Genomic DNA, 25855 nt, shown 5'->3' on the forward strand with positions numbered 1-25855 from the left:
TGGTTCTTTTGGAATCTTAAAGGTAGAGGAACTCTGGACACAGTCTATCTAATTTAAAAATGGTTTATTAACAAAGACAAACACAGAGACAGAATGAATGGGAACAGATGCACACTCACACACACGCAGGAGACCGTGAACGTGAGGGGGAATCGCAACAAGGATAAGATACACACACACACACAAACACACAATAAATCCCTTATTGAGGGATAAACACTTCAATGCCTGAATACCTTGACTCAAACAAGCATTGGCCCTAACACTCCCTGGAATCTGACTAAGACGCTCCCAAACCACATGGTAGTGTAGACTCTTACCAGTGGTCTCTGAAGGGTCATCTCACTATTCCTGGGGCAGTCAAAAAAGGGAGACCAGGGGACTGCAACACTCTTTATAGTGCTGGAAGGCCCGGCCAGGTAACTTAAACAGACCAATGGCTTGGAGGTCAAGGACAAAGGTGCCTGCTAGAGCCAATGGTCAGGCAGGTTCAAGAACAAAGGTGCTCTCCCAGGCCAATCCCTATGCCCACACCTCATGGGTGGGGTGGAGCTAAACCTCGATTGACAGTGGTGTGACTTCCAACCCAATGAGCAATGCTGTCATCCGACCAGAGGGGTCACTGTCGTCACTGTCAAGTGACAGCCATGTGCTTTCATACTACAGTCATTGATAAGATATAGAAGAAAAGTACAATAGCACTCAAACATGAGAGACGCAGCGCACTTTTACCAATGTGGGTAATTTATTGATCACTCCAGTTTCCTTTCATGGGACAGAAATAATATACTTCAGCAAGATTCTTGAATTCCAACAATCTTAAATACTTTCTGTGTTGGTCCCATACACAATTACATCGAATGATTTTCATTTACATCTGTTGTAAACTTACTTTGACCTAACTCTTTTAGTTCTACAATTGATCAGGTTTTATACTGGCACAGGAGAAATTGAGGAAAAAACCCTCTGAATTTGGTTGGCTGACAGTTACTACTGTGACTTTAAGTTTTTGTTGGACAAACTTGGATTGTTTTCTCTGGAGCGTAGGTTGGACAAACTTGGATTGTTTTTCTTGGAGCCTTGGAGGCTGAGGGAAGACCTGATAGGGTTGATAGTCATGATCTTTTGTCTAGGGTAGAAATACTAGAGGGTGTAGCTTTAAGGTGAGAGGGGGAAAGTTTAAAGGGAATGAGCGGGGCAAGTTTTTTTTCACAGTGAGTGAGGGGTACCTGGAATGCGGCGCTAGGGGTGGTAGTGGAAACAAATAGAATAGGGGCGTTCGAGAGAATTTTGGATAGGCACATGAATATGTAGGGAATGGAGGGATATGGATCATGTACAGGCAGAAAGGATTAGTTTAATTTGGCATCGTGTTCAGCACAGACATTGTGGGCCAAAGGGCTGTTCTTGTGCTGTACTGTTCTCTGTTCTACATCTTGTATCTAACTTTGGCTATCATTGCACTCCACTCGTTCTTCAACTCCATTGCAGTGAACCAACTGAAAGTTGGGTGATGGGTCCAATGACCAGTCAATGCAATGTCACCCAAACCAAACTTCCACCCTTGAATCTTTTACGAATCACACACAAGATGATTACCAACCATGAATCACATCTCCTTACAAAGAAACGTCTTTATGTGATTACTTAACGTCTCCAGATACTGGCAGTAAGCAAGTCCGACACCTTAATAAGCAGTGATGCTGCATTTCTCCTGGTCAGTACCTTCTGTGCAAAACTGAAAACTTTGCCATCCAGAGGTAACTGGCAAAACACTTCATAAATTATTCTTTAATACTGGTGAAGAAGTTACAAAGGCAAAGCCTGAGACTAAGGATGAGGATTCAGTGAGAGGGTGGCATTGGTCTGTTGCACCAGGACCTTCTCAGTTTTCAGTCTGTTGGTGCACATGGAAATTACATCAACATTCTGCTGATTTATATCCTAAAACAGGACCTCTGAGTTTGTGAATAAATCATGTACTGAACTTTTAATCTGAAGCTTTGGGGATGGCACTTCTCTACTGAGGCAATGAGCAGAATGTATGTGTTTTCTGGTGAAGGTTGGTGTTGGTATTGGTATTGATTTATTATTGACACTTGTACCAAGGTACAGTGACGAACTTGTCTTGCATACTGATCGTACAGATCGATTCATTACACAGTGCAATGAGGTAGTACAGGGTAAAAGCAATAACAGAATACAGAGTAAAGTGTCACAGCTACAGGGAAGTGCAGTGCAGGTAGACAATAAGGTACAAGGTCATAACAAGGTAGATTGTGAGGTCAAGAGTCCGTCTCATTGTATAAGGGAACCGTTCAATAGTCTTACCACAATAGTCTTGATACAGCAGGAAAAGGAAGTGTTACAGGCATGTTACAGAAATAGCTAAGAATGAAGCAGAAAGCATGTTTCATTTAGGCAAGGATAAGGTGGACGTTAACAGTCTTTTCCCCAGGGTAGGGGAGTCCAAAACTAGGGGGCATAGGTTTAGGGTGAGGGGGGAAAGATTTAAAAGGGACCTGAGGGGCAAGTTTTTCACTCAGAGGGTGGTGAGCATATGGAACGAGCTGCCAGAGGAAGTGATTGAGGCAGGTACAATAGTATCACTTAAGAAGTACTTGGATAGGAACATGGAGTGGTGGGGCATGGAGGGATATGGGTCAAATGCAGGAAATTGGGACTAGCTAGGTGCGCACCGTGGTCGGCATGGACTGGTTGGGCCGAAGGGCCTGTATCTGTACTGTATTACTCTATGACTCCATGATGCCATTTTCAGCACTTATTGTGAAGTCACTGTGAAGAAATAATAAGTTACCTAAAATAATTAAATATAATTGCCAGGTCAGAATTGGAAAGAAGTCATTACAACATGACCTTATACCTGGTGAAAGCATACCTTGAGCAATATATTCAGCTTGGAGACATCAAAGCCTAGACGTGGTACAAAGGAAAGGCACAAGACTGATGATCCGCTATGTCAATGGAATGAGTTACAAGAAAGGATTGCAGAAATGTGGCCCATTGGTGCTGAAAGGAGCTACAGGAGGAGGGTTTTATGGAACAGTGGAAGGTTGTAAGTGAATGTGTATAGTTAAGGTTAATTTGACACACACCTTCATGACATACCAAACAGAGCCACATACTTTTAAACTAGCCACAGGAAGCCTTAGGATAGGTGTCCAGAAAAGTTTCTTCATGCAAAAAGTGATTTATCATTGAGATTGTTGTTCAGTGTAGTTTGGGCAGTAATTTCAAAATCACTTATGAAGCTGATTAACAGGTCATTTGTCTCTACTTGCTCCAGTCCTTGGGCATACAAATGCATAGAAGTATTTTGGCTCCCTGCTCATGCGAAATAGAGTTTCAAGGTGTGGCTGTTTCATTTCTCACTGCCTTAATGGTATCAGATTTGCATTTGGTCCATTAGTACGGGTCATGGAGAAGTTTCTTTTAAAAATGATCACGTAAGATACATGGTTATTATGCAGGCAAGGGCCTGTCTCCCACAAATTCAAAGTAAATCAGGTCAAAAACACACAGTTTGGTCCAATTCTAACTTAGTGCATCAAAACTCTTTTGTTAATAGCTGAGCTAGATATTAAAATGGACACTAGCATGAACCTCCCATTTATTATTTGTTTTTTCTTACAGATGATGTTTTAGGTTGTTAATTTTATTCTGGTTTTATTGCCATTAAACTTAGAAAAATTGGAAGTAGGTTGCATTTATGTAACTTTACATCACCAAATTGTTCTGAAGCATTGCAGACACAGTACATTGCAGCTGGGCAATGATATGATCCTTGAGAGAGGAGGAAAGTAATCACCACACACACAAGGTCACAATTGACCTCGATTTTTATTACCACAATAATAAATGGAATAGATAATAAAAATTGTAATGTTGCATTTCATGGGGGTATATCAACTGTTCAGTATTTTGTTTGTGCGGTGCACTCTCACCTATTTGCAACCATCCATGTATTAGAGATTCGACTGTTAACAGACTTGCTGCAGAGCACAGGTAGATGAGATTGTACATCAATGCCAAAAGTATACAGATCAATTGTGGATTTTTGGAATGTCAATCATGGGCGAGGGACAGACCCCTGTATATTAAAGGGTATATATCAGGCAGTAAGGGTTTCCCATTTTCTACATGCACTAGACTTTATTTACTGAGACTGTTTTTGGATGAATGTCATCCTCCGAACCAAATCACTTTATTGCTTTAATCAATGATTGGTAAATGGGTTTAATGATAATGTGAAGGTGAAGGGAATTGTCAATCAAATATTCCGAGGAACGTTTTTGGAGATCAGCCTGGAGGAGGAAGTCACCGGTTTCTTCAGTGCTTTGGTGGAAATTATATACGTGCTTCACATAGGACCTCCCATCTTGCTTCACTCTTACCAAGACAGTCTTCTGAAAGCTGACTCCTGCAAAGCTGACGCTGTTAGTAGCTGGGTTGATTATTATCCTCGGCCGACCATCTTCGGGGCTGTAGGCCTGGACTGCTCCGTGGCCCAATGAAGAGTAAGAGGGCCTGAAGCTGACGGGCAGCCACCTCGGTGAGAAGAGAACATTCCAGGTCACCCTCTTGCTGCTGTCGGAGTTACTGGGTGTCAGCTGGGTTTGGAAGCTGGTGCTACGATCATCTCGAGCAGGGTTATTGATCACCCACTGGGAACCCCAGGAACTAGACAAATAATTCCTTGGTATAAAGAGGCTACAATTGACATCAAAATATTTGGCAAACACAAGGGGTGTAGTAGAATGAAACTGGAAAGTGAGGAAAAGTAAGTTGTGGACTGAACTGTAATGCTCTTTCATGATGGGGGATTGCTTCTGAATGTGGAACAAGTGTTGGGGGCTGATCATGGCATAACGAATTGACTTGAGAACGGTCTCCGTTACCGTGACATCGGGTTGGTTCTTCTTTATCCACTCTTCAACTGCATAATAAATCTCCAGTTCGTTTTCCACGACTAGGTCGGAGCGTTGAAGCAGGGCGACCATCAAGTCGTCGCTGATGGTTTGCCACTCTTGGCTGTGAATGACACTGGACATGTTCCAAGCCAGAAACCGCTTGCATCTTTCCTGTAGGTCTTCGTTACCTATTCTGGCGGAGTAATGATACCAACTGACCACATGGCCTTGGGGAAAGGCACTGGCAAGGTGTTGACTCATGTATTCAATAATGCCATGCTGCAAGGCTGTGACGTGGTACTTGGCAGCTAATTTATGTAGTGGGACAACTTGACTCAAAAGGATGGTGATTTCACCACAGTAGAAGTATCTGGTAAAACAAAGCAGAAGTCTCCTGTTACACATCTATTATTTTACTTATTTACACAAAGCTATTTCCACAACTAAAACTCAGTGAATATATTTTGAGAACGCACACCACTTCTTTGATGGCACTGCACACGTCCAGTTATCTGTGTGCATTAGTGTGCCTGAAACATAGAACATCTGGAATAAAATTCACAAGCTTTATGATATGCCCGGTACATCCCCATCTTCATTAATATTTGAAAAACACTATGATGCTGGAGGAACTCAGCAGGCCAGGCAGAATCCGTGGAGAAAAGCAGGCGGTCAACGTTTCGGGTCAGGACCCTTCTTCAGGACTGAAGGTGGGAAAAGGGGAAGCTCAATATATAGGAGGGAAAAGCAGAGCTGTGATAGGTGGACAAAAGAGGGGAGGCGGGGTGGGCACAGGGTGGTGATAGGTAGATGCAGGTAAGAGATAGTGGTAGGCAGGTGCGGGGAAGGAGGGGAGAGCAGATCCCCCGGCGGATGGGTCAAAGGTAAGGAGAGAGAGGGGAAAAAAAGGAGGCTAGGAAAGGGAAGAAGAGAAGAAGCGTGGTGGAGGGGGGGGGGTGGTGTGGGGAAGGGGGGAGGGGATTACCTAAAGTGGGAGAATTCAATGTTCACACTGTTAGGCTGCAAAGTTCCAAGACGGAAAATGAGGCGCTGTTCCTCCAGTTTGCGCTTGGAATTCTCCTGGCAGTGGAGGAGGCTGAGGACTGACATATCCGCCAGACTTACACCATCTCCAACGGGACGCCACCACCAAGCATATCTTCCCCTCCCCACCCCTTTCTGTCTCTGCTCTACAGCTTCGTTAATATTTGTCTTTGATTGAAATTAGTTTGGGTAGGGTTTAGGAACGCAGTCCTGTGCAATCCAGTTTCCAGGTAAGTGTTCTTTCTGTTTAGGTCCAATTTGCCCATACCAAAGTCCTACAATTTTGCCCCTTCATTTATATGAATATTTCTTTGTAAAGTTAATGCTAACAGCTACAGTGGTTACAATGCTGCCTGGCTTGGCATCATTGTACTATTGTATCAAAATACAATGAATAGTCAAGGCTCCATTACTTGTCCTTGTGGGACATCATATTCTCATTTTCCTTACAACATGGAAGGAGACCATTTGGCCTATTGAATCCATGCTGGCTCTCAAAGCAATCCCATCAGTCCCATTCCCCCACTTATTTCCCCGTAATCTATTCTCCTTCACACACCCTTCAACTTCACCCCAATTCTCCTACCCTGGGAATAATTTATAATAACCAATCAGCCTACCTAACCAACATGTCCCTGGGAAACGGGAGGAAATCGCAGCGGCAGAAGGAAACCCATGTGCTTATGGGGAGAAGATTCGAACTCCACACAGCCAACAGTGGAGGTCGGGATCGAACCCAGGTTGCTAGAACTGTGAGGCAGCAGCACTACCTGCTGCGCCGCTGTGCTGCTCATGACTCACGTTCTGCCCTTACTCTCTGTTGTCCGGTCAAATTCCTAACTAGGCTAACAATTTGCCTTCAATTCCATAGCGTTCAATATTAGCTGGCAGTCTTTTACAGGGTACATTTAGTCAACTGAAAGCATAACTATAGCCAGTCTTCGATCCCTAAATCTGGACATATAAAAAAAATTCAGTCATGTTCATCATGTACGATCCAACTCCCCTACAAATCTATGCAGGCTGTCTCTGATCAGAAGAGAAGTCAAGATCTTAAGCCTCTGAATCTATAATAATGGATTACAATAATTTCCCAACAAGATCCTTTCCCGACATAAAGCAGAAAGCGCTGGAAACATGCAACAGGTCAGATAGCATCAGAGACAGAAACCAAAAGAAAAAATTCAGGTCAATAAGTTTCTAATGAGAAGTCCTGATGAAAATTCATCAACCTGAAACATTTGCACTATCTCTTTCTCCACAGATGCTGCCTGACTTGCAGAGTATTACAAGCATTTTCTGTTTTTATTTCAGAATTCCAGTACTTGCATCTTTTTTTTCTTTTCCTTTTGTGACAGGGTGGCAAGTTTAGCTTTCAGCAGGGGATGTGCACGCTCTCCTTGCCTTGCATGTCTTGTACCTGCCTGGTGAGTGAGCATCTGAACATTGAAGATGCACTGATGAATTTTAAGCTTCTACCTTTTAATATACTTCTCACTTTAACCTACAGTTTTCAAAATCCATTAGATACCTTAGAACATTTGTTCATTATAGTTATATATCAATACAAAGTCAAAAGGGATACCTTGGCTGCATTTACCTGAGTAATTTCTCAAAAAGGACAGCACATTCAGCTGTTTCATGTAGGACAAGAGTGGTAACACTTTGATTCAGCAAGAGATCCTCAAAGACATCACTCTGCAGGACAAGAAGAAGGTGGTGAGTGTGGAACACTTTGACTTCATCTGAATTCCCTGTGTAGACTTTCAGTGTGATGTCACTTGAGTTGGAATTATGCAGAAGGCCCTGAAGGTGATCAATAAGGATTGAAGAATGGTTGATTGTTGCAATGGTGTTTTCATTGTTTAGATCTATTTTCTGAGCTACGTGGAAAAAGACAACAGAAGAAACATAATTCCTTTTAAAAAGATTAACAGGTTCTTCAAATTTGATTTGATCACAATTCTATGACATACAGTTCTTGAATAATGAGACAACTAAAGCACAAACAGGCACACACTGAACATTCCCCCTGGGATTAAATATAAATAAAACATCTGTAAAAGATAGCTGGGAATGCAAGGGTTAACAACTGGCAACGTAAGGGTTAATGGTATGCTTCTCATTGTCGGTTTCTTCCCGTTGAAAGGAATTACCTCAGCCATGGGGTGACTATAGTTTTGACTGGATTTGAGGCCAGGTATGAGAGAGAAAGAAAGTAGTTTTTTAGACATATCTTGTTGTACTAAAAGCTTTATGTAAACAACTGCCTTAGTAAGTGCAACTTCCCACCAAGCTTTCCCACGAAAGTGGGTATAAAGATACACAGTAACCAGTGCTTCTTTGAGTGAGCCTAATACAGAGCTCGGGTTACATTGTTTACTCTTTCTCTGTATCCCTCACTCCCGTTAGCATAAAACTAATGAAGCATTTATCATAAGTTCTTTGGTTCTGCTGTTGCCTGATTTATTACAGGGCGTGGGTTGACTTTGACACATCACACAATTGATCAAGATGTCTTTAGATTTTCTTCTATATATATTTCATCCCACTTGTCATTGGAGATATCTTTGAACTGTCCATCATAAGGTCCAAAAGAGAATAAATATAAAATTAAGAGCTCATTGGGAAAGAAAGCTCAAAGGGAAGGCTTGCATTTATAAAGTGCCTTTTACAGCCTTTTCAGGACATCTGAAAGCAGTTTATAGGCAAAAATGTCCCTTCACAGCAAAGAGACTGTCGTGATGCAAAAAGACATGACAGCCATGTTACATACAACAGAGAATGTTGCAAATACTCATTAGATCAGGTAAGATATATGGAGAGAGAAACAGAGAGAATGGTCCAATGAAAGTTCATTGACCTAAAACGTTAACTTTGTTTCACTCTCTACCTATGCTGCCTGACCTGCTGAGTATTTCCAGCATTTTCTACTTTTATTCCGTTTTTAAACATCCGAATTTTTTTTTGCTTTTCCGTACAAAATTGTCCAACAAACAATGAGCAGATAGACCGTTTTTAATAATGTTGATTGAGGGATAATTATTTTTCAGAATACTGGGATAATTCCCCTCCACTTCAATAAAATCATGCCATGGGACCCTTACATCTATCTGGGACAGCAGGCCAGCCCTCAATTTAACATCACATCTGTATACTGATCCAGTTTGCTCACCTGGATTTACTTTCATGCTTAAGTCCTGAAGGGAGATTTAAGCCAAAATCCTTCTGACTCAGAGGGTCTAGCACCACCCACTGATTCACTGAATCATTAAATCTCTGAAGCATTGCTAATGCTCACTGTTCAAGGGAAGAGTTTCTGAATAGAAAAATAATCCTTAATCAGGGTAAGATTAGTGCAACTTTACAAAACACTGGTTAGGTCGCACTTGGAGTACTGTGTGCAGTTCTGGTCGTCACACTGTTGGAAGGTTACGGTTGTGCTGGACAGAGTGCAGCCGAGATTCACCAGGATGTTGCCTGGATAGGAGGACCTTATCTCTGCGGGGAGATTTGATAGGCTGGCCTTGTGTTCCCTGGAGTGAAGGAGGCTGAGAGGTGACTATATGAGATAACAAAGGGCATAAATCGGGTAGTCAAAGTAGAGGTGTACGAGATGATATGAGGCATAGATCGAGTAGACAATCAGAGATTTCTTCCCAGGGTGACAATGTCTAAAACAAGGCGACATAATTTTAAGGTGATTGGAGGAAGGTATAAGGGGGATGTCAGGGGTAAGATTTTTTACACAGCGAGTGGTGCGTGCGTGGAACACACTACCTGCAGGGGTTGTGGGGGCACATACATTAGGGACATTTAAGAGACTCTTAGATAAACACATGAATGATAGAGAAATGGAGGGCTATGTGGGAGGGAAGGGTTAGATAGATCTTGGATCAGGATAAAATGTCGGCACAACATTGTGGGACGAAGGGCCTGTACTGTGCTGTAGTGTTCTATGTCCTATGTTCTAAAATCTTTTTCCCACGGTAGGGGTATCAAAATCTAGAGAGCATAGGTTTAATGTGAGAAGTAGGAGCTTTAAAGGGAATTTTATAGCTAAGTTTTTTTTTCATACAGGGAACAGGTTACCAAAGGAAATGATGAAATCAAATACAATTACTACGTTTAAGAGGTATTTAGACAGACATTTAAATAGGCAAAGCAGAGAAGGATATGGTCCTAATGCAGGCAAATGGGATTAGTGCAGATGGACAAAAATGTTAGCATGAACATGTGGGCTGAAGGGCCTGTTACATGCTGTATGACTATGACTCCGTGCTATTTGTCCTTTATTACTGACCTGACCACCGTCACCCAATCAATCATTTATTTTCAACAGAACAAATCTACTTTTCAACAAGTTCTTCAAAGATCAATTGCTTACAGTCAAAGACCCAGCACACGCTGTCCTCGTAATCCACTGACTTTCTATCTACACATCCGCAAATTCAGCCCCAAGCAACTCTTGAAATTTGTTCCGGAGGTATCACAAGAGCAGGAACTCATACGTGCGAGGTTGGTTGGAGATTGCACCAGTTGTGTGTTTGGAGTGTGGGCCAGGGGTGTGGCCAGAGCTGGGGTGCAGAGTGTAGCTGGGTGTGTGGCTGGTGATGGCTTATGACAAGCTGAAACACGCAAACTGAAACTTACTTACGTAGAAGTTGTTATATCCATGGAGGAGTCATTGCCAATGGCCTTTGAGGTATCCATGTTTGTTGTCCACAGGAATTCTGTGCTCCTATTCCTCGCAAATAACGAGGACTTGATGTAACAAAGTTGAAATTTAATATAATGTTCTGCATGGAATCAAATGCAGATCTGCAAGTTTCAGCACCCTTGATTTTACGAGTTTGTGTTCCTGATACACATCAGCAGTTTGTTCGGAGAGACCAGAGAGACTGCAAGTCCATTAAAGATAAAGTAGAAGCATCATTTCATACAGTTCACCCTACTGACTTTTTGCATGTCAGTTGCCTAGGGGTCAATTCAAATTGAAAGACAGAAAATCCATTCCTTTTCCCTGCTGTTAGTGTCCTTTAGCAGGATGATTTTTGAACTAAAGGGCAGCTCCCAGAAGATGCATTTAATAGCATGAAATTCGATCTGTAGGAAGGCAGTAATTTGGGAATCTGATCCAAAGGCTTGCTCAGGGAATTGGATTGCAATTGATAAAACTGGGGCCATGGGAAGGAACAGGAGAACAGGACTAATTAAAGAGTTCTTTCAAAGACTCAGCACAGGGAAGGTGAAACTTCACATCTAGTGGTAACATTATGTGAAAATCACATAATGTTACAATGAGGCCCAATGCAAGCTTGAGGAACAGCATTTCATCTTCTGTCGGAACACGCTGCAGCCTTCTGGACTCAACACTGAATTTTCCAATTCAGGTAACTTGATTTCTCCATCCGTATCTGTCATCCATCTGTGACATTAGTTCAGCTCACTGTTTTTTTCCTCTTTTTGTTTTACTTTTTCCTCTCTGGGAGTGGAGGATGTGCCCAGCCTGACTTACCAGGCATGTCTTCATGCCCTGCACTTCACAACTCCTACATGCTTTTCTCTGTGTTTTTTCGTCTATGTTCTCACTTCTAACTGCTTCCATTGACTTATTAACCGGATGACCTTGTATACAGCTTATCCCCATGGTCACCCCTGTTTTGCCCTGTCACAGACATCCCTCCCCCCTCACCCTGCCCGCAGTTTAACAACCTTCCTTTGCCTCCTTCCCAGTTCTGATGAAGGATCTTTGACCTGAAACGTTAACTCCATTCCTCTTCCCACAGATGCGGCCTGACCTGCGGAGTAGTTCCAGCGTATTCTGTTTTTATATTAGTCCCCACTTTGTGAAGTTCAAATGAATGTACATATCAAATACAAATGCTCGGAATTCTATTTCAACTGAACTTCAACATTTCAATAAAGGGTTGCCATGGTTACATAACCTAGGATACCCTCCAGCTTTTTGTCCTTAGTTTGTTAGATTATCTTGGTGTTCTTTGCTAATGCGCACACTGGAGGGGATATTAACAATGGAATGTGCAGACAGTAGTTGAATGAGAGGGAGTCACATTCCATTGGTCACCACTTTAGGTTCCGATTGGAGCTGAGCGTTAACCAAAATAGAGGCTAAGGAATTTGTTTTAAACTACACGAGTCTGAGCACTTTGCAATTTGAATAGTTAACAATATTTTGGTTCCTCCAGTAGGAGCTGGCAACACTTTTAGTTTTTGGACTACTTCAGTGAGCCTGGCTCATTTGTACTGGCTCTGCCACATTGAAGGCTGGATCAGAAATACGAACTCATTTGAATATCTAAGGGCCTCCTGAAAGACACACACTATTGACTTGAATGGATTCAAGCTCATTTGCATTGAAAACTGGTTACACGTCAGCCCACATCTAGCTGGGAAGTTCCACTTACAGGAAACAACAGGCTTCTTGAGATTTCTTTTGTCCACTTTTCAAAATAATTACTTCAACTGCAAGAGGAGAAACAACAAATCTATTTAACTTTAAAAGGGTTTGCAGAACTGACTTTCAAGTGGTTGGCTTCTCATTTCTTTGCTGCTCACCATTTAATTGTTCAGTCTGTACAATGACAGCAGGTTGAATGCTCTTCCTCCAACTCTCAGCTCTAGGAGTGTAATACAGAGGAGCGGAATTAGGACAAGTGGTCCCTCAAGTCTTCTTCACTATTCAATAAGATCATGGCTGATCCTGTGCTCAAGTTCCTGCCCGATCTCCATATTCCATGGTTCCCTTAGAGTCCAAAACCTATTCATCCCAGATCTCACTATACTTGATTATCAAGCCTCCTCAACTCTCTGGAGCAGAAAATCACAAAGACTGCAACCCTCTCAATGAAGAAATCACTCCTCCTCTTTGTCCGGGTGGGAGGGGTCATTGATTATGCTGGCTGCATAATCAAAGACTCCTCCCACCCTGGACGTTCTCTCTTTTCCCGCCTTCCATCAGGCAGAAGATACAAAACCTTAAAAACACGTACTACCAGGCTCAAGGACAGCTTCTATCCCGCTGCTATAAGACTCTTGAACGGACCTCTTGTACGTGAAAGGTGAACTCTTGACCTTACAATCTATCTCGTTGGGGCCCTTGCACCTTATTGTCTGCCTGCACTTTCTCTGTAACTGCAACACTTTATTCTGCACTCTGTTATTGCTTTTCCCTTGTACTGCCTCAAAGTACTTATGTTTTGAAATGATCTGTATGGATGGTATGCAAAACTAAGTTTTTCATTGTATCTTGGTACATGTGACAATTGTAAGCCAATACCAATACTTAGAGGCTGATCACCTACCATGGCTCCATGGCCTCCCAATCCACCCATTGTAAATGCATCAATAGCACTGGTAGAAGTCATTACAGTTCTTGTGAGGTGAAGTCCTGATTTCAGTGTGAAGATGTCTTCTGCTGTGATGTGTGGCAAAACCATCAGGCTGAATAGAATAGACTCAGAACAGACTTGATAGCTGAAAGCTGGTTGTACCTGAGGCACTGGGGACCATCAGCAACAGTGACAATGTGCACCACACAACCTGTAACCTCATGGCTGGAACAGCCTTCATCCCACAGTCAGGGGTTCACCCCTGGTTTAATCAGGAATGAAGGAAGGTTTGGAACAGCAAGCATACAAAACATACGTGGTGCCAGCTTGCAAAAGCTGCATGCAGTATCACGTTCATACTACACAGCCAAAACAGCATGCAATAGACAGAACTAAGCAATCGGATCAGAACATAACTTTGCAGTCCTGCCACATCTAATCAATTCCACCGGATCACAGACAAACCCTGTGTTCTTTCCACTCTTCCCGCTCTCTCCAGTTTAAAACACATTTGTTTTCACACTTTTCTAGTTCTGAAGATGTGCAATGACCTGAAATGTTAACTCTATTTCTCTCTAAACAGGCGCTGCCTGACAAGAGTATCCCCAACACTTCCAGTGTCTGTAGAACCTTGCTTTCTGTTTGCTAATCGGGAGTGGTGCTGAACAATTAAACAGCTCACAGCAGGAGGAGGCTTCAAGAATATCCCCATCCTCAACGATGGAGGGCCCAGCATGTGGGGACAAAGCTGAAGCATTCGCCACGCCAAATTGGATGGTCCATCGCAGCTTCCTCCCAAGATCATCACTATCAGTTTTCAGCCAATTTGATTTGATCCATGTGATATCAATAGATGTCTGAGAGCACTGGATACAACAAAGGATGAAGGTCCAAGCACCATCCCAACTGTAGGACTGAAGATTTGCGCAGAACTACCTAAACAAACTCTTCCAATACAGTTACAACAGGGGCATCTTCCTGAAAAAGTAGAAGATGGCCCGGGTTCACAAAATGCAAGACAAGTCCAATCCAGCTGATTAACACCCAATCAGAGCACATCCAATCAGCAAAGTGATGGAAGGTGTCATCAACATTGCTATCAAGTGACACTTTGTCTCCTATAATCAGATCATTGATGCCTAGTTACCACAACCATTGGACCAAAGATCTGAATTCTAGAGGAGAGTTGAGACCATCCTTGATTGCATGGCAGCATTTGACCACATGTGCCATCAAAGAGCCCTGGGAAAGCTGGGAATCAAAAGGTAAACACTCCAATGGAAGGAGCAACCCTACACATAAATGAAGATGGTTATGGTTTATGAAGATCAATCTTCTCAGTTCCAGGAAATGATTTTAGGGGTTCCTGAGAGCCGTGTCCAAGGCCACACCATCTTCAGTTGCTTCATTAGAAAACCTTCCATGATAAGGTCAGAAATGGGGATGGCACTGATGATTGCACGTTATTCAATTCCATACACAATCCCTCAGCAGATGAAGCAACCCATGTCTGCCTGCAATAAGACCGAGACAACCTTCAGACATGGGCTGGTAAGTGATAACATTTGTTCCATAAAAGTGTCAGGTAATGGTCATTTCCAACAAGAAAGTATCTATCTACTCCTGAAAACACTGAGTATTCCACTGCCAACATTCTGGGAGAGGCTCACCATTGACCAGAAACAAAACTGGAACATCCACTTTAATGCTGTAGCTACGGCAGCAGGTTCGAGGATGGGAATCCTATGGTGAGCGTCTCACCATCCAAAGCCTTTTCACCATTTACAAGGCACAAGTCAGGAGTGTGTCTCAAATGACACTGAAGCTTGATAGTGTGAGCAATGAGCCACAGAGTCCAACAAATCCATACCAACCCTTTGGCCCATTGCACTAATCCCATTTGCCCTCATGTCCTTCTATGCCTTGTTTACTCAAGTGTCTGTCTAAATGTCCTTTAAATGTAATGATTGAACCTGACTCCGTCACCTCTTCTGGCAGCGAGTTCCAGATACCACCCACACTTTCTGTGTAAAAACTTGCCCCTGACATCCCTTGTAAAACTCCTTCCTCTCACCTTAAACCAATGTCCTCTTGTTTTTGATACCAGGGGAGAAAGGTTCTGGATGAAAGACACGACGATGCTGGAGGAACTCAGCAGGCCAGGCAGCATCCGTGGAGAAAAGCAGCCGGTCAACGTTTCGGATCAGGACTGAAGATAGGAAAAGGGGAAGCCCAATATATAGGAGGGAAAAGCAGAGCAGTGATAGGTGGACAAAAGAGGGGAGGCGGGGTGGGCGCAAGGTGGTGATACGTAGATGCAGGTAAGGGATAGAGAAAGGCAGGTGGGGGGGAGGAGGCGAGAGCAGATCCACCGGGGGACGGGTCAAAGGTAAGGAGGTAAAAAGGGGGGTTGAAAAAAGAGAGATAGGCTAGGAAAGGGAAGAGAAGAAAATGCATGGTTGGAGGTGGGTGTGGGGGGGTTGTGGGGATTACTTAAAGTGGGAGAAGGTTCTGACTATCTACCCTATCTATGCCTCTTATAATTTTATATATCTCTTTCAGGTCACCCCTCAGCCTCCTTCGTTGCAGGGAAATCAAGCCCAGCCTATCCAACCTTTGCCCTGAAATAAAGTCTTCCAATCCACGCAACATCCTGGTGAATCTCCTCTGCACTCTCTCCAGTGCAACCACATCCTTCCTATCGTGCGGTGACCAGAACTGCACGCAATATTCCAAGTGCGCTCTAATATTCCAAGTGTTTTGTAAAGTTGAAAGACAATGCCTCAACTTTTGTATTCTATGTTCTATGTCCTGAGCCATGAAGGCAAGCGTGCCATATACCCTATCTGGCTGCTTTAGAGGAACTATGGACTCAAACCCAAGGTCCCTCTGTTCATCAACATTTCTTAGAACCTTATCATTTACTGTACTGTATATGTCCTACCCCTATTTAACATCCCAAAATGCATCACCTTGTTCTTACTCCATCTGTGAATGCTCCATCCAATTTTCCATCTGATCTATGCCTTGCTGTAGCATTAGACAACGTTCCTCGCGATCCACAACACCATGAACTTTCGTGTCGTCCACAGATTTACTAATCATACCTCCTGCATTCACATCCAAGTCGTTAATGTATATCGGAAAGAACAAGGATCCCAGCAATGTTCCCTGGGGTACACCACTAGTCGCAGACTGCCAATCAGTAAAGCATCCTTCCACCACTACTCTGTTTCCTATCACCAAGGACAAAGTAGTCCATTTGATTGATACCCCATCCAGCCCCATCACTGGCTACCGTTTGTGCCATCCACAAATGCACTTGCCTCAGTTACTCCAAAAGCAGTTCCCAAACTCTTAATCCCTACCAGCAGGAAAAATGAAGGCTTCAAGTACATGGGAGTACCACCATCTGCAGGTTCCCTACCAAGTCACACATCTGTGTGTAGCTTTACACGTCATCCCTATGACCGTATGGATTTCCCAGGGGTGATCTGATTTCTTCCCACATACCAAAGACGTGCTGGTCAGTAGATTAATTGGCTGTTGTAAATTGCTCCTCATGCATGTGGCAAGATGGCCAGTAGGGTAGGGGTGGAGTTGATGAGGATGCAAGAGATAAAATAGGATTAATGTAGATGGGTGCTTGATGGTCAGCATGGACGTGATGGGCTGAAGGGCCTGTTTCCCTGCTGTATGACTCTACAACCTCTATGATCATCCTGGTTTGGAAATATGTTCCTGTTCCTTCATCACTGCTGAGCCTGATACCTGGAACTCCCTATCGAGTAGTACAGTGGGAGCACTTTCATTAGGAGGTTCGAGAATATCTCTGCCTCCTCGAGGGCAATTAAGGATGGATAATAAATGTTGGACTTCCCATGATACCCACGTCCCAAAACATGGAAAAAACTTCATATTTGGTAGGCAATTAAATTGAGACACAACCTTCTTGAATAATTTGAATTCAAATTTGTGGTTATTATGGAAAATAAAGAAGTGTAATCATTTTATTCAGTGGCTATAATTACATGCATTCTAGTTTACATTTCGTGGATTTGACCTGGGTTAGGACACTTGAAGTGGACGGGCCAGAAATAAATCTTGATATGGGGTAAGTCTCTCTCCGCACCTGGAATTCTAACAATCTGCTGTAAATGACCCCTCCATGTAGGTTAATTGCCCAAGAAAAAAGGAGTTGATGGGAATGTGTGAGAGAGAATAAGTAACAGGGATATAGGGAAAAAAGAGGAGGCGGAACAGGACTGTTGGTATTGTTCCCCTGGGAGCTGGCACGGACCCGACGGGCTGAATAGTCTCCTTCTATTTCTTTATAAGCATAAGGGAACTATAAGTACAAGATAAACCTGGGTTGGCATTGCATTTGAGGCTTTAAAATTTCACTCTCTCTGGTTCTTCTCTCCCCATTAACCCTGCACCTCTTTCAACTGATGCTGAATATTTCTACTTTTATTCCAACATTCACTGTATTTTAGCTGTTGTGGATCTGTTGTGCCTTGAGGCCCACAAAGACTTTAACTGACACATGTGGCTCCCCTGTGTTTCAAACACCACTCCAGAGGACACCAAAGACTCACATCTAGTCAGGGGAGGTATTGTCCTGCTTGCCATCACACGCCTCTGAACATTATGGGAGGTCACCTTCGGAGAATGTATACTGGATGTCCCACTAGGACTTTCTTCTTTTCCCTCATTGTCCTTCCTTCTGTTCTTTGCCTCCTCAGCCACAGGAGGTCCCTGTATTGCCGCGTCTCCTGACATTTCTGGGCCACTAAAGTTGCCTTTCAGTGCAGGATTGCCACCGCTGGTTCCTGACTGGGGTGTGAACAGGGCTAATGGTTTGTTGGCATCTGCAGAAAACATGAAGAAAACCTTCAAAAGGTGAACTGTAATTCATGAACAATATTACTCAAAGCTCTGCTGCACCACACTGCTCTCCAACAATAAAGATTCACAGGGAGAACCTGGAAAACATGGACCACCTCCCATATTTCAGGAGCCACCTCCCCATGAAGGCAGACATCAGTGATGAAATTCAGCACCCCTTTCAAGTCAAGTCAAGTCAGGTTGAGTTTATTGTCATGTGCACAAGTACAGTGAGGTACAGGTACACTGAAAAACTTGCTTGGAGCAGCATCACAGGCACGTAGATTCGGACAACACACAGAACATAAATCGTACATAAGTTATACAAGACAGTGAAGAAAATAAAAGACTGCAAAACAAGACATCAGTGCAAAAAAAATACACATTCGTGGTAGTGCAGGAGGTGGTCTGTAGTGTTCCGTTGCTGAGGTAGGGTTGGGGTTGCGCAGGTTGGTTCAAGGACCTGATGGTTGTAGGAAAGAAGCTGTTCCTGAACCTGATGGTGTGGGACTGTACCTCCTGCCTGACGGTAGCTGCAAGAAGAGGTCATGACCAGCGCCTCATAAAGATGCTATCAATGGTGGGGAGGGCTGTGCCTGTGATGGACTAGGCTGTGTCCACTACTCTTATGTTCCTGTGTGTTGGAATTGCCGTACCAGGCCATCCTGTAGCCAGTCAGGATACTTTCAACAATGCATCTGTAGAAGTTTGTTAGAGTATTTGGTGACATGCCAAATCTCTTTAAGCTTCTAAGAAAGTAGAGGCACTGGTGTGCCCTCTTCGTGATTGCATCTATGTGTTGGGTCCAGGACAAGTCATCCAAGATGTTAACGCTGAAGAAATTGAAGCTGCTGAGCCTAAGCAATGCTAATCAATGTGCCAGCACAACATTTGGTCAATCGAGGGAAAAGGTATTTGATGATCAAGACCTCAGATCCAGCACAAAACTCATGGTCTACTGGACAGAAGGGATCCCTGCCCTCTCCTTTGCATCTGAGAAGCAGGCTTTTCAATCCACAGGAAAAACACCACCAACAATGTCTCTGCAAAATCCTCCAAATTCACTGGAAGAACCTTCATTGAGAATATATCTTAACAATTGCAAACCCATTCATTTTTTTCATCCATTTGGCATCTACCAGTGGAACTGGAAAAGCCCTGTGTGCCCACATCAGACTTCTTTGTAAACTATACATTTGTCAGTCCTTGCAGTTTGAATCCATTGAGTGCAATTCATATTGAAAAATGTTGGCATTATGTCCATGTGGAAATATTAGAGATCAGCACTTGTGATGGTTTGGAACCATGTTGGGCAAAGAGTAACCTCAAGCAAAAACAACATCAGATATTAAATCCAGACTCACCATCAGTGATCCTTTGCAAGTCTGTTAAATCCTGCTTACAATTCTTAATCCAAAGATCGCTCCTGCAATGATGAGTTGGATGGTCTTCCCTGAGTAAATGGTTGATTTTCATCAATGATTTATGAGTTTGTTGTGCACTTTATTCCTTACATCATGGGAGTACTTTGGGCACCCCACCAATGTGTTTGGCATTTCCTTCCAGCAAGCTCCTTCCAAATCCACCAGTGTATCTTGTTTGAAGGGATACCTCCTAGTGCCACACATGTTGACTCTGTTGTTCAAGTAAAGCAAATCTTTGTACGTATAAATTAAAAAATCATTGTCCTCCCTTTCTTGCAAAGACAGAGCGCCATTGCTTCCCTCCTTACTGAGCATCCTGCAGTTCAGTAATTCTCTCACATCTCCAGTTAGTACCTTGTGTTGAAGAGATGCCAAAATCTTCAAAAATTAAAAGGATTTGGAGAAGTGGTCATAAGTAAAGACTTGGTTCTCTATACTTGCCTTTTACAATCTTGAGGCATTACTCCCAAAGAGGTATTCTTGAAGGATGGAGACACCAGAGACTGCAGATGCTGGAATCTGGAGCAACAAGCAATCTGCTGGAGGAACTCAGCGGGTCGAGCAACATCTATTATTGACGTTTTGGGTCAAAACCTTACATCAGGACTGAGAGTGGAGACGGCCAGTATAAAGAGAAGAAGTGGAGTGGTGAGAAAGGACTCTGAGGCGATTGGTGTACTGAGGAGGGGTGTAAGATGATAGGCAGGTTGTGCCAGGTAGGGGAGAGGAGTAGGGGTGGAGTTGGGAGAGAGTGACTGGTGAATGATAGAGGGAGGCCCTCTATCATTCTTCTTGAAATATAGTCACTCTCATAATATAAGAAAGAAAACAAGCAATTTCACACTGTAAGCTTCTGCAAACAGTATCGTGACAATGACCAGATAGCAAGTTTTGCAGGGCTTTTGACTGAAGCATTAATAGTGGCAGGTAATTCAAAGTAATTCACCTGCTCTTCTTCGAAATAGGTTCACGTGAACTTTCACACCCACCACAGACACAGCCTTGGATCAACATCTCACTGGACAGGTGCACCAACACCGCTGCACTCCCTTAATTCTGCACTAATCTAGGCTTTTGTGCTTAATTCTCTATGCAATGGATTTGATGGCACAAGCTTCTGACTTTGAGGCAAGACTATTGTCTACTGAAGCATGGGCAACACTGCAGTAGCAAGACAAAGGTGTACCTCTGGTGCACCATGTTGTTCTCTGACAGAAAAGGTTCATGGTGAGACATGGGAAAATGTAGACCACTTCCCACTGAACCACCTTTCAGCAAAGACAGACATTAATGATGAAATTTACCACTGCCTTCAATGGTCAATTGAGGAAAAGGCCTTAGCATTCACATGCCCAACACCAGATTCCAGAATAGACACGTCTTCTGAGCTCCGTCATGGGAAAAAGTTATGGAGCTGACAGAGGAAAACATCCAAGGATGTTTTCAAACCCTCCTTGAAGAAATGCAACATCCCCACTGACTTCTGGGAATCTCTGGTCCATGACTGTTCAAAGTGGCGAAGGAGAATTCAGGATGGTATTGATAATTTTGAGACCATGCATCGAAGCAGGTAGAAACCCTTCATAAATGCTGAAAGGAATGTACCATCTCACAACCTGCCCACCTGCCTGCCCCATCAGTGGAAGAGTCTGCAGTTCCCACATCGACCTCATTACCTACCTCAGAACCCACGAAACTAAATGGAAGCAAGTTATCCTTGAGCACAAAAACTGCCTAAGAAGAAAAACCCAATGCTGCACATGATGGAAATCTAAAATAATACTGAGCTGGTCAGGCATCAAAATAGACATGGAGAGAGAGCGAGCGAGAGAGAGGGAGAGAGAGAGAGAGAGTGAGAGAGAACAAGAGAGAGAGAGAGAGAGAGTGTAATTTTGATGAAAGTCCGTTGACCTGAAATACTAACTCTTGTTTGTCTTTCCGCTGATGCTGCCTGACCTGTTGAGTATTCCCAGCATTTTCTGCTTTATTTTACGATTACGTAAAGTGACTTGAGAGTAAACTGCAGATTTGCAAATTTGGGCATTTTTTCTCAATGGTTTCTTCAGAGCAGAAACGCTTATACATATATTTTGATGTCATGTCAGAACAGATTCTATAGTGGCTATGGTGGTGTGTCGTGCATTAGAGAGTTCAGACTATACTGTACAAAGGTGGAATATTTGATATAGCTCATTCATTGTTAAAATCACCTGTCATTGCTCTAGCATTCCAATATAGAAAATATATTGAACATCCCAACAAAAATAAAAAAACATGAGAACTACTCAGCAGTGGGGAGAGCAATAGAGGTCGAGGACTCTTCATCAGGTATGGAAACATTGAATGTAGAACTATGTAGCATGGATTGTACTTATATACCACTGTACTGCTAAATTAGCATAGGATTTGGTCTACAGGGTTGGCTCCTTGTCAAACTCCTACTCATAGGTGACTGCATCCGAGATTAACATGCTGTGAAACAGCAACTATAAAGTTGGCCTTGTGTGATGGGTACGACTGTCATGTTCATGACCGACATCCAGAATGTGGACTATTGATCAGAAGCCAAGGATTGAAAGCTTTCACCACAGATGGGGGATTTAAGTTCAAGGAATTAAATTTAAAAAGTCTGACTTTAAACAAAAGAAGCTGGTCTGATGACCATGAAACAACTGGACTGCTTTAAAAATCTATTATGTACATTAATGTCCTATTGGGAAGAAAGACTGACTTCCAACCCCAGCATGGTCTGTGCGACTCCTGATTCAAACCCAACTCTGAAGTGAACCCCCCCTTGTCCAAAGCAGTGATGGTCAAATCTCCGAGTGAATAAATTACAAGGAACTGAATCTGTATCAAAAGGTTGTGACCAGTTCAAATACCCTCAGGAAATGATTTTAATGACTGATTAATTCCCATCAGTGATGCATGATAAAAAGTATTAAATGTCCTTGAGTGCATGACCAGATCCTGGCTTCGGGACACATTGTGGCCGTTTTAAATCAGATGCAGTTGAATTTCCACCCCCCCTCCCCCCTCCAACCCTCTCCCCAAATTGACTTGTGTTCGAACAGCTGAATGGTTCAAACATTGAACTTTCCGGCTTCTACCACGGTTAAACCACGTTGGAAGATTTTCAAAATGTCATGATTCGTACAGTTATTTCTTCTCTGCCACTAGATATGTTCAAGCACAAGGATGCATTTACAGATTTCAAATCATCTGGCCCAAGGCCTATTTGCAGTCTTTAGCATCAGATGGAAGTCGATTCTGATCCCGAATGCAAATTAAATATAGGGAAGAATATTTTTGGAATCATTGAAGTCGATTGGCACAAATGGAAAATATTTAGCCCATTGAATCAATGATGACTTCTGGTTGGGTTGTCTGTCAAATCCATTCTCCACCCTTTCTATAGATCATAGAACATAGAACATTACAGCATGGTATAGGCCCTTTGGACACAATGTTGTGCCAACATTTTATCCTGCTCTAAGATCTATCTAACCCTTCCCTCCCACATAGCTCCCCATTTCTCTATCATTCATGTGTCTATCTAAGAGTCTCTTAAATGTCCCTAATGTATCTGTCCCCACCACCTCTGCCGGCAGTGCGTTCCACGCACCTACCACTCTCTGTGTAAAAAACTTACCCCTGACATCCCCCTTATACCTTCCTCCAATCACCTTAAAATTATGTCCCCTTGTATTAGCCATTGTTGCCCTGGGAAAAAGTCTCTGACTGTCCACTCAATCTATGCCTTTTATCATCTTGTACACCTCTATCAAGTCTCTGTAAAGTACTTTCCGTTAAATGTCTATCCAACTCTCCTTTGAAGGCAATGACAGACTTGTGTTTCAACTACCCTTACAGACAATGAAGTTACACACACACTAGGGGCAATTTAAGTGAGCGATTAACCTGCACGTCTTTGGGACATAAGAGGAAAATAGAGCACCCAGAGGAAACCCTGCAGTCACGGGGTGAATGTGAAAACTCCACACCGAAAGCATGATAGGTCGGGATTGAACACAGATGTACGTAGCAACAGAACACAAGAACACAAGAAAACAGGAGCAGAAGTAGGAGTCCTGCTCTTCAGGTCTGCCCTACCATTTAATATGATCGTCACTGATCAGTACTGTCCTCAGCTCCCCGTCTGTGCCATTTCTCTATACCCCTCTATTCCTCGATCGATCAAATCAAGTTTTTCACACAGAGGGTGGTGGGTATATGAAATGAGCTGCCAGAGGAAGTGGGTACAATTACAACATTTAAAAGACATTTGGAGATTTGTGGATAGGAAGGGTTTAGAGGGATATGGGCCAAATGCAGGCAAGTGGGACAATCATAGGAAGGCTCCTTGACCAGCATGGACGGGTTCGGCCAAAGGGCCTGCTTCCGTGCTGTGTAACTCTGACTCTATTTATCCACCTCCTCTTTAAATACTTCTAACGATACAGCTTCCACCACCCGTTGATTTCTACTAACATTAGATGACCACAATACCTCAGCTGCGGACTAACCAACGTTATGTACAGGTTCGACATAGCTTTCCTGCTAATGTACTCTGTGCTTGTATTTATGAATTCCAAGATGCATTTAACACTCTCTCAATATATCCTGCGACTTTCAAGGGTTGATGGGGATATCTACACAGGTCCCCTTGTTTCCTGCACACCTCTTAGAATTGTGCCATTTCGTCTGTCTTTATATTTTGCTGCTGAAATGTACCAATTAACACCTCTTGGTATTAAATTTCGTCCATCAGTTTTCTGCCCATTCATCCTGTCTGTGAGTTCTTGCAGTCCATTACCATTCTCCTCTCCGTTTACCACACTTCCAAACTGTGACTCAGAAGCAAATTTGGAGATTTTGCCCTGCGCATCTGTCACTGGCATATCGAAAAGACAACAGCCCCAGGAATGACCCTGGTGATTACCACTGTCTACATTTGCCACTCTGATATTTAGCTTCTAGCTTAGGCCAATTTTCTCTCCATGTTGCTCATGACCCCATTTTAACTCTCGCCCACATTCCTTTGTACAGATTCATCCAACACAGTGGTACGATGAACAGAAATCAGAGTTGAACCAGTTACCATGGCAGCAAGGGCCAGATTCCACCAATAAAAGGAGGCTTTTCAGTGAGGGTCAGCTGAAAAGGCCCCCACTGGCCCCCAATTTTGCTCACCATCATTTTGCGTGCATACTTATGATTGTTACTTTATCAAAACATTTTGCACACTTTCACTATTTGGAGGTTCTGCTCTTCTACCAGAATGGAAGCAGAACAGAAAGATACAGCAGAAGTTGAAACAGCTTATCGGGATTCAAAGAAAATTTTAAGACTTTGGGCCCCATGGAATTAAAACAACATTCCCAATTAATCATCATTATTGCAAACAATGCTTGTGAGCAATCTTCTTGACTTCATTAGTAATTCTAACTACAATTTAATCCACTGACACCATTTTGAAAATAGAGGAAAAAAGTGGTTATAAAAATATGAGCAATCTACTTTGCAGACATTTGTAAAGTCTGTCACACTCATGACATTTTTACATGACAAGAAAGCCAACATTTCTGAGTTTCCACAAAACAACGAAGTATTGATTTTGTCCCATTTTCCCAACGTAACATATGTTGAACGCTGCCTCTACAACCAGGCTTGACATGCAGCCCTCTCCATAGAATTTCACAAAGCAATGAAAGGTCGATTCAAATGAAAGTGGAATAACCCCACAACCTCTCCTCCTACCTCCTTCAGCGATGGCACTCAATAAAAGCAAGGTAGCAAAGGGAAGAAGACATCTCATTGCACTTGGACTTTTTCTGAAGAACATTGTCTCGACAGCGCCCATGCAGTGTAAAAGCTCACTCAGAATACATCTGGATCACAGGACACTTATGTAGGACACAGCTCCTTTTCAGCTGCCCCTCACTGAAAAGCCTCCTTTTATTGGTGGATTCTGGCCTTCGCTGCCATGGTAACTGGTTCAATTCTGTCATCGCTCCACTATGTTGGATGAATCTGCACAAAGGAATGTGGACGAGAGTTAAAAAGAGGTGACTACATTTTTTAAAAAATTGAGAACCAATCATTTTCTCTTTCTTGTAACTTTGCTGAATTATTAGACAAGTGAAGGCAGATCAAAAGAAAAGGTGTAAATTAATGCAAAGGAAAGAAGGGTTAATATTATTTTATTATAGTTAAA

At 42.9% G+C, this 25855-nt stretch overlaps 1 protein-coding gene across 2 annotated transcripts; it reads right to left on the reverse strand.

The window, feature by feature from the left end:
• Window positions 1-730: 730 nt before the first annotated feature.
• On the reverse strand, window positions 731-25569 carry btbd17b (BTB (POZ) domain containing 17b). Of its 2 annotated transcripts, XM_052032977.1 has the most exons (4): window positions 25399-25516; window positions 17926-18198; window positions 7576-7858; window positions 3683-5301 (listed from the first exon to the last, which is right to left on the reverse strand). In XM_052032977.1, the coding sequence occupies exons 1-4, from the start codon at window positions 25499-25501 to the stop codon at window positions 4221-4223; spliced, it is 1740 nt and encodes a 579-aa protein (XP_051888937.1). In that variant the 5' UTR covers window positions 25502-25516; the 3' UTR covers window positions 3683-4220. The 2 variants fall into 2 exon arrangements, with proteins under 2 accessions (XP_051888938.1, XP_051888937.1); XM_052032978.1 differs by lacking the exon at window positions 17926-18198 and having other exon boundaries at window positions 731-5301; window positions 25399-25569.
• Between the last annotated feature and the right edge of the window lie 286 nt (window positions 25570-25855).

This window comes from Pristis pectinata, chromosome 18, assembly GCF_009764475.1.
Source record: "Pristis pectinata isolate sPriPec2 chromosome 18, sPriPec2.1.pri, whole genome shotgun sequence".
Taxonomy (NCBI): domain Eukaryota; kingdom Metazoa; phylum Chordata; class Chondrichthyes; order Rhinopristiformes; family Pristidae; genus Pristis; species Pristis pectinata.

What these genes read in the sequence shown, in the direction of transcription:
- btbd17b (XM_052032977.1), bottom strand. Translation starts at nt 25,501, where the DNA reads ATGGGCGCTGTCGAGACAATGTTCTTCAGAAAAAGTCCAAGTGCAATG. An exon ending in GAGTGCCATCGCTGAAGGAG is followed by an intron (nt 18,199 to 25,398) that starts GTAGGAGGAGAG and finishes TGTTTTCTGCAG; the next exon opens with ATGCCAACAAACCATTAGCC. An exon ending in AATACCTCCCCTGACTAGAT is followed by an intron (nt 7,859 to 17,925) that starts GTGAGTCTTTGG and finishes TTTTCCACGTAG; the next exon opens with CTCAGAAAATAGATCTAAAC.